This window comes from Acanthamoeba castellanii, assembly GCF_000313135.1.
Source record: "Acanthamoeba castellanii str. Neff unplaced genomic scaffold scf7180000084641, whole genome shotgun sequence".
Lineage (NCBI taxonomy): Eukaryota > Discosea > Longamoebia > Acanthamoebidae > Acanthamoeba > Acanthamoeba castellanii.
This window is the reverse complement of record NW_004457343.1, coordinates 532,758-540,567: the sequence shown is the minus strand read 5'-3', so window position 1 is coordinate 540,567 and position 7,810 is coordinate 532,758. Positions and strand designations below refer to the sequence as shown.

General features: G+C 57.2%; 4 protein-coding genes across 4 annotated transcripts in view; 2 read left to right on the top strand and 2 right to left on the bottom strand.

Moving 5' to 3' along the window:
• The window catches only part of ACA1_367000 (Hypothetical protein), a gene marked incomplete at both ends in the record, with an annotated part of 5,557 nt that extends 4,616 nt beyond the window's left edge, over positions 1-941 (bottom strand). The window contains 4 exons of the mRNA XM_004336042.1: positions 317-327; positions 520-601; positions 660-807; positions 867-941. Coding sequence (XP_004336090.1) covers positions 317-327; positions 520-601; positions 660-807; positions 867-941 — 316 coding nt within the window. The remainder of the gene's footprint in view (positions 1-316; positions 328-519; positions 602-659; positions 808-866) is intronic.
• A 541-nt stretch (positions 942-1,482) lies between these two features.
• Positions 1,483-3,735, top strand: ACA1_366990 (Hypothetical protein; the record flags this gene model as incomplete). Its single annotated transcript, XM_004336041.1, has 12 exons — positions 1,483-1,493; positions 1,548-1,649; positions 1,727-1,808; positions 1,919-2,036; positions 2,136-2,242; positions 2,320-2,479; positions 2,572-2,676; positions 2,765-2,899; positions 2,993-3,128; positions 3,168-3,296; positions 3,366-3,510; positions 3,604-3,735. 12 exons carry the CDS (start codon positions 1,483-1,485, stop codon positions 3,733-3,735), a joined length of 1,362 nt encoding a protein of 453 aa, XP_004336089.1.
• A 517-nt stretch (positions 3,736-4,252) lies between these two features.
• On the top strand, positions 4,253-6,772 carry ACA1_366980 (uncharacterized protein; the record flags this gene model as incomplete). Its single annotated transcript, XM_004336040.1, has 11 exons — positions 4,253-4,542; positions 4,638-4,833; positions 4,900-4,977; positions 5,062-5,166; positions 5,248-5,475; positions 5,540-5,662; positions 5,732-5,843; positions 5,921-6,121; positions 6,203-6,390; positions 6,478-6,570; positions 6,665-6,772. 11 exons carry the CDS (start codon positions 4,253-4,255, stop codon positions 6,770-6,772), a joined length of 1,722 nt encoding a protein of 573 aa, XP_004336088.1.
• Positions 6,773-6,997: 225 nt separating this feature from the next.
• Positions 6,998-7,311, bottom strand: ACA1_366970 (uncharacterized protein; the record flags this gene model as incomplete). Its single annotated transcript, XM_004336039.1, has 2 exons — positions 6,998-7,180; positions 7,261-7,311. The coding sequence occupies 2 exons, from the start codon at positions 7,309-7,311 to the stop codon at positions 6,998-7,000; spliced, it is 234 nt and encodes a 77-aa protein (XP_004336087.1).
• Between the last annotated feature and the right edge of the window lie 499 nt (positions 7,312-7,810).

Below are 7,810 nucleotides of genomic sequence, written 5' to 3'. Positions count from 1 at the left end.
GACTCACAGGGGTGTAAGCAAGCAGCCCCCCCCCTCTCTAGAAACAAGGTGAGGTGGTGCAGTACCAGTCGACTGGGTTGTGCTTGTGCTGTAGTAGGTAGGGCGACTTCTCTGCCGCCAGTCGGTTCTCTTTGCGCTGAGGAGGAACCGCAGCAGGTGTAGTGGGAGCGGTGGAGAGGTGAGGGCCGCCACCCGTGTACCCGGTGGTGGCAGCAGCCGTAAAGTTGCGGCGTGAGTAGAGGCGGGCTGCTGCGGCCTGCTTACTCAGCGGGCGAGCTGCACTCGAGCGCGCAAGAAGACGGCCACTGGCACCCACAAGAGGGGCGCCTCCAGCCAAGTAGCGTCGCATCTTCGTTATTAGTTGTGGCCTTCTTCCTTCGTAAGCTGTTGTTTTAGCACCTGCTTTGTTTTCCGTTGCTTTTGCCTCGAGTTCGCCAAGAGGCTGGCCAAACTGCTGGCGAACAAGACTGTTGTTCTGTACACGCGTGAGCTTCATGAGAGTTCAGAGCGAGAGGCTACTTGGCTAGCTGCTGTAGCTCCACGGTCTTGCTCTTGATCCGTTCGTGTGTTGCCTCGGCCTCGCACGCTGCGTTGTCTCGGTCTGGTGTTGCAAAGACGGTTATGGCGGGTCGCTGCATCTTCGCGAGGATGGCACGTACCTCGCTGCACAAGTCCCTCGGCCTTCTGCTTGGGCAGGTGGATGAAGAAGTCACCAGCACAGTACCAGACCTTCGACTCTGCGTCTGGCTTGGCCAGGTACCCGAGTGCCTGCTTGTTTCGCTCTTCTCGGATCTCGTAGTTCCTCAGCTGCCGGCAGAACACGGACGGTTAGGGTGTGCATGTGAGGAGCCAGGATGAGCCCATACCGTTTGCTTCTCGGTGGCGATGTCTTCGCGAAGAGCCTCATACTCGACCGCTTGATCAATCGATAATCGCGACATAATCACAGCATCTCGTTCTCGCTCAAGCTCTTCCGGTGTCTTTTTTGGGCGCCCAGCTGTGGCTGGCCTGGCTTGAGATGGAGCCTTCTCCGACACCAAGAAGCCGCGCTTCATCTTGTCTTGTTCGATTTCGCTCCACACTCTTGAGGAAAAGATCTCGAGAAAATGCCAAGAAAAAGAGACAAAACTCGCATCGCGTCCAGTTGCGCGTTCAACTGCCCCAGCTGACCTTCTCATTTCCATCACCCGTCGGCATGCAGGTAGCGGTCCTTATCAATCCAAGATCTATCAGGCGCATTGGCAGGTTTATTCATTTTGTCTTCTAATTGTCGGTTAGGTGGACGAGACTCCGGCGGAGGGGGTGCAGTTCTTGTGCTATTTTTTCCACACACGAGTTGAATTCAGGCTCCCAGGTACGGCATTCTCTTGCGATTAATTGTTCTTCAGAATCTTATTCAAGATATCAATTGTTGATGGGCATCAGAGTTGGAGTCTCTTGCTCGTCTCTTCAACTATCCCCTCCACTACAACAAAGAGGAACATGATCCGGAGGTACAGCCCGGCACTAGACCGCTCACTTTCCGCTTTCTCTCTGCCTGCTGGCAGTTTGCTCACCACATGTCCATCTCTCAAGTGTCCGTTCTTGACTGTCACGCTTCCGTCCGAGAAGGCGGCCGCCGACATCGCGTCTCGGTCGGTGTTGATCAAGTAACCTTCCCCTCTTGCCACTCGTCTCGTGGTCAGCCACGGCTCCGACTCACGTTCGTTGTTTCGTGCACGTGCAGAGGGTTCTTCGAGAAATGGGGCGAAGGTAAGACCTATGAAGAGCTGCTCGCTTCCCTGGACAAGTATCCCAGGGAAAAGATGGTAATCGACACTCGCCATCTTCTTCACCTTCCCCTTCATCATCATCATCATCAACAAACTGCATGTCGATTGTATGGTCTTACACCAACTGGCCGTGTTCGCATCATCAGGAAATCTACGGTGCGGCGGACAAGTCCTTTAAGTTTGTGGTGGATGGGTTCGGCCGCAAGTACGATAACGCCGAGCGTATCGAGATCATGAAGCGCTTTGCCTCCCTTCCTCTGCATGGTTCCTCTTCTCACCTTCTAGCTCGCACTCAATGCTCCCACCCGCATTTCAACTCACAACAACAATCCATCGCTATGGACCCCACATGTCTTACATCAGGCAAGATTAGTCTGGAGGAACCGGACAACCGATTTTGGATCGTTGAAGACATTGGCAACAACGCACCTAAGGACATGCCGCCTCGCAAGATATACTTCGCTCGTCAGGTACCGCTTTGTGTGGCATCTCTATCGCGCCACAAGGTAGCGTCTGGCCTTACTCACGCAAGGCCGGTCATGTTAAGATTGCCGAGGGAGAAGGCCGAGTTGCCATTGACAAGTACTCGCTCAAGAAGAGAGGCTACCTCGGCACCACCTCGATGAGCAGCGAATGGTCCCTCCTGATGGCGAACCAGGCGCTTGCGCGGTCGGGTAGCTTCGTGTTTGACCCGTTCGTGGGCACCGGTGCGCGTCCTACCGGCCCACAACCCGGCCTCTCCTTTCGCAGGAGAAGCTAGGACTAACGCGCGTGCGCGTGTCTCGTGTGCATCTGACAGGAAGCATTCTGGTGGGCTGCGCTCATTTTGGAGCGATGACCATCGGTGGCGACATCGATCCGCGCGTGCTGCGGGGAGACACCAAGCTCAACCAGCAAGTCACAGGTTTCAACTCACTCCGCTCATATTTCCCATTCTCTCGTCGGTGTGATGGTGAGTGCTTACATTTCTTACTGGTGGCTGTTCCTGGCAGATGGATCCACAAACATTTTCACAAACTTTGCGCAGTACAAGATGGACGACAGGCTTGTGGACTTGGTTGCGTGCGATGGCTCTCGTCCTTGCTGGAGGCGCAACGCGCAGTGGTATGATGCCATTGTCGGCGATCGTACGTTCAACCCCCAGTTGCACGCCGAGTGTACCATTTCCCGCTGCGGTGGCACAGCCATTGGCTCATTTTTATCGCCTGTCAAACCTCCAGCGCCATACGGAGTGCGAGCTGGCGCGCGTAAGATCGGCAAGAAGGTCAAGCGGAAGGTCAAGGAGGCCCGCGTCGATCTGTACCACGCCTGCCCCCTGCGACCATGGCAGCTGCAAGCCATTCCTCCCGGGTGTAGGTTCTTACTGTGTTGTGTCTGTCGTGTCCGTCCATGCAGCGACCTGCCCCACATCCCTCAGTCCGTGCCCTATGATGTGCCGGACGTGTTGCGAGACCTGCTCGTTTTCGCCGCACAGACGCTGGTTATGGGCGGACGACTCGTCTACTGGCTGCCCACCACCGACCAGTGCGTGACTCCCCCCTCTCTTCCACTTCAGCTGGCAAGGGGTCTACCACTCTGACCGCGGCGTCGCAGGTACAAGGACAGCGACGTTCCGCTCCACCCCTGCCTCAAGCTGCTGGCCAACTCCGAGCAGGTGCTCTCCATGCGCCTGCGACGAAGGCTGATCACGATGGAGAAGATCATGGACTTTGATCCCTCTATCCATTCCGATATCACCGTACCCTTTGCCCTTTCTTTGGTGTGCGGTGGTGCGTGTGGTGGTGCGTGTGCGTGTGCGTGTGCTGGGTACTGATTGCACACGTGCTTGCAGGTCACCTACGGAGAGGACGCCGAAGGCCCGGCCCACGCCCACGTGTCGGACTACTTCCTCAAGCGCAAGCAGTTCGCCGAGGACAAGAAGGAGCCCCACGCAAGCAAAGAGGAGGCGTCGTCCTCCTCGTGAGTGAGGTCGTGCCAGCGTCGCGTGCACGTTTGGGCCAATGGGCAAGCAGGAAATACAGGGATAAAGTATGTGCACTAACAAGCAAGATTTTTCAAAGTTACAAACGAAGTCCGGCCTGGCTCTGTGCGTGCACCATGAATGCAGATGAGGTGAGCACGATTAATCAATTCAATCGATCCACCAGGAGGAATCTTGAATCTTGAGATCAATTGCGAAAAGTAACTGAATTTGGGTGGGGGGGAGGGCAGCACGCGAACAGGCAGAGCGAGGACATACTGAAGCAGCACCAGCACATCCTCGGGCAACGAGGGGATTGCCTGGCCGAGTTCATACGAACCAACCCTAACCAGGCCGGCGTCTTCACGTTGTTCCCGGATTTGCTGCAGACCCTCCTCCGCTCGCCCACCCCCTTTCCAAGGTCCGCATCTCCCTCGAGGGGGGCAGTTGGCTCTCTTTCTTCTTCTCACCCTCATCTCGTGCCATGCTCGTGCGCAGTGCTTCCCACGTGCACCAGGCCATGAATGAGTACATGGCAGCCCACCACAAGCCCGCGCCCGCGTCGTATCCCTCGAGCCCGGCCGTGGTGCTGCCGCCCACACCTCAGCAGGTCACCTCACCACCGCCACAGTACTCGGCCGACTCTCCGCCTGCGGGCGCGCGGGCCAGCAGCAAGGCCGGCCGAAAACCGGCGCGCAAGGTCAGTGGCGCCAGCTCGGCTCGGCGTACGACTCTTGCGACGCCCAAAGAGTCCTCCGTCCCCAGCGCTCCGCTGTCCAGGATTCACCCAGACCTAGACCCTCACTCTCGGTGCGTAGCTCTCAAAACTCGCGTTTTCGAGAGAAGTGCAAATGTGATTGTGCGCGAGAGGCTCACTCACGGTTGGCTTTGTTCAATGCTGACAGGATCGATGTGGCGCCGACCCAGGACGTGCTCTTCCTGCGCGACAAGAAGAAGCCGAACACGCCCGAATACCTGCATGTGACGGTCACCAACCCGAGGAACGCGCGGCTGGTTGCTGTCACGCTGGCACGAGACGGCGCGGATGAGATCGAGGACCCTAGCGTGGCCTTTGTCCCGCTAAAAGGCAACCAGTTCATGGTGCGTGTGCGACGTCATGTGTTCGTGTGACGTTCGTCGGTGCTCATCCGCTGAATGCGCACGCAGGTGCTGCTCGATACCTCGACCCTCTACAACAAAGCTGGCGTGCAGGTGATGCGTTTGCGCTTGATCGACCTGGAGTACGTCCCCTAAGGCCTTTCGCAGTTTTCGCCCTCGAGGTCAGCCCATTCACCCTCTGCGTTTCTGTATGTACGCCCTTCAAGGCAGCGGGTGGTCGCCCAGCAAGACTTCCACTACGTCGTGCATAGCAAGAGCACGCAGCGACCGGACATGTTCTATCGCGTGGCCATGCGCGAGCTCCAGCAGATTCCGGTACTACATTATTAGACCACTCCAGATGGGCACTGTTCCGCACCCTAACCGAGCCTCCACCTCGTGGTGGTCGGGTGGCAGACGTGGGAGGTGGCATGGAAGTGGATCTCCCGCTTCTATGCCAAGCGGTGCTACCGCGACCTCACCGGCAAGCAGAAGGCCGGCGCCAAAACGGATCAGCCCCTGCCTTCGGAGGACATCGTACTCAGCATCCACCGGCTGACTCCCAGCGAGGAGATCACCCCCGACATCTTCCAGCGGCTCATCGCGTGGACCAACTCCTTCTACGCGCTCTACAACACCGCTGACGTATACCTCTCCCGCTGTCGGCTGATGTAGCTCCGTTTCTGAATTATGTCGATCGGGTGCGCAGGTTCAAGCGCTGATGGAGTCGTCGTTGCTCCACTTCATCCCCCCTTCTCGGGTCGAGAAGGTCCTCAAGGAAGCCTCCGAGCTCACCGGCCGCCCCACGTTCTTGCTCCGCTTCTCGTCCCAGGTACCGCGCTTGCTTCTTTGCCCTCCGTTCCGTTTCGCTCACCATTGCGTGGCGCTGTCACAACGACAGCCGGACGCGCTCGCCTTGAATTTGTACAAGGGGCGCTTGCAGGCGACCATCGTGCGCATCTATGACCCTCACTCCGACAAGGCTCTGCGGGCGGCGCTCAATCAAATTATCGGTGCCGACTCTCCGCTATGAGGAACCACAAAGGCGTCCGTCTAAATTGATTGTTTGTGGTCATTGTCCTGTCGTCAGAGCTCCTGAAGCAGCCCGAACAAGAGGGCACTCTGGCGCTGCACTCCATTGACCGGCACACCGATGCGGGCTATCGGACGTGTGACGTCAAGCTGCTGGAGGAGACCATCAAACAGCTCAAGTGCATGAAGGACCACAGCCTCAAGCTGCCCCACGGCTACGAGAACAACACCACCTTCGGAACAGCTGTCAACGAGCTAGGTACCCCATCTCACCCTCCCTTCACACCGCGCCCGCGCCCAGGCCCTTGTCCGGCTCCTCATGCATCTGCATTCGTTTCAGCGGGAGGCAAGCGAAAGCACATCGAACCGGCTTCTCCCGCTGTTGGGTCTCCGTACGGCGCGCACCTGCCCAGCGAAGAAGAGGCTGAGGAGGAGCTGGATCACGGGCAGGTCCTTCGGCCCGCTGCCACCGGTGGGGCAGCCCACTCGGCCCAGGCCACTGTGGAAACCCTGTACGCCCAAGCCATGGTACGTACCGCGCAGGATCTCGTGTACTGCGCGCGGGTTCTCACCAAGCAATGTGGTGTCGTGTGGGGTTCTTCTTGGGTGTCTCAGGCAAATGAAGAGGTGGGCAGAAGTCTCTACGAGCTGCTCCGGCGACAGTTCGGCGGCCTCTCCCTCTCGCCTTTCGTTGAAGGAGAGGATATGGTTTACACACCCCTTCCATTGGGGGTCGTTTCGCATTGGGTGGCTCAGCTGATGATGTTTGCTAACCTGGCCCATTGCGGACGCACACAAGCAGGAGTCGCCATACATGAAGATCGAGCCGCTGCAGCTGAGCGAGGGCGTTGATGGTTGCGAGTCCAGCGAAATTGACAGCTTCTTTGACATCATCCTTTCATCTGAATGAGAGCACCTCGTGTGTCACAACGCTCACCTCTGTACATTGCCCTGTTCGACCTTTTGTAAATAGCGATTTTGCACGACGTTGAAGTAGAAGACGCTCGTCCCACGTGGCGAGCCGTGAACGCACAGTCTTCTATTTTTTTTAAACAGTTGATTTGATCTGTGCGATTAGCGCGTGGCGGAGAGCATCAGCAAGCGGCCAAACGGCAGGACATGTGCAAGAGGTCCTTCAACCTTGCTTGTAATAGGTACGGCCGCTCGGGCTGGTGTAGGTGGCACTGCCGCTGCCATTGTTGTAGTAAGTCGAGCCGTTGGGGTTCGAGTAGTAGTAGCTGCCGTTTGAGTTCGAGTAATGGTACGAGTTGGAGTTCGCGGCTGAGGAGCCGTAGTCACGGGTGCAGTAGTGATTGCCCTGGTTTGCAAGCGAAGTGTGGCGGGGCTGAATAGATTGGAATTGTTGGGATTAGTGGAGATGGAGAAGGAGGGACTCACCTGAGAGTTCGTTCCTGATCCGGTGCACGAGTACCCCTTCCTGTACGACATGTCGAGTATAGCGGCTGCTTCTTCTTTCTTAAGATTCTGTCGATTGCCTCACCAAAAAGAGGATGTTGTCTGCGCCAGTTCGCGCTACCAAATTTAAAACGTGCGGATTTGGCGGGAAAGGCGCGCGAGCGAGGCCGGGAAGGCGCAAGGTGCAAGACTGAAAGTCCACCACAACACCCTTCAGGGCTCACCCCACAGGTCTGTCCCTTTGCATCAAGCCTCCCGCAACAGAGCCTTGCCCAACCTCGGTGAATATTGACCCTATTTTTAAAGGTGTTTCAAATATTACTTCAAATACAATACATTTCGTAGTGGTTGGGCAAACCGAAAGTCTGCCACAAGTTGATGGAGGGCAGCGAGACGGAGCTGGATGGAAAAGGCGAAGATGGAGAAGGGGGCGAGGGCATGCATCGTTTGGACGGTTCGCGGCGCAGGGAGGTCGGCAGAAGGCGGGGTGAGGCAGTAACCAAGGAACTACGCGAGGAAGATGAAGATGACG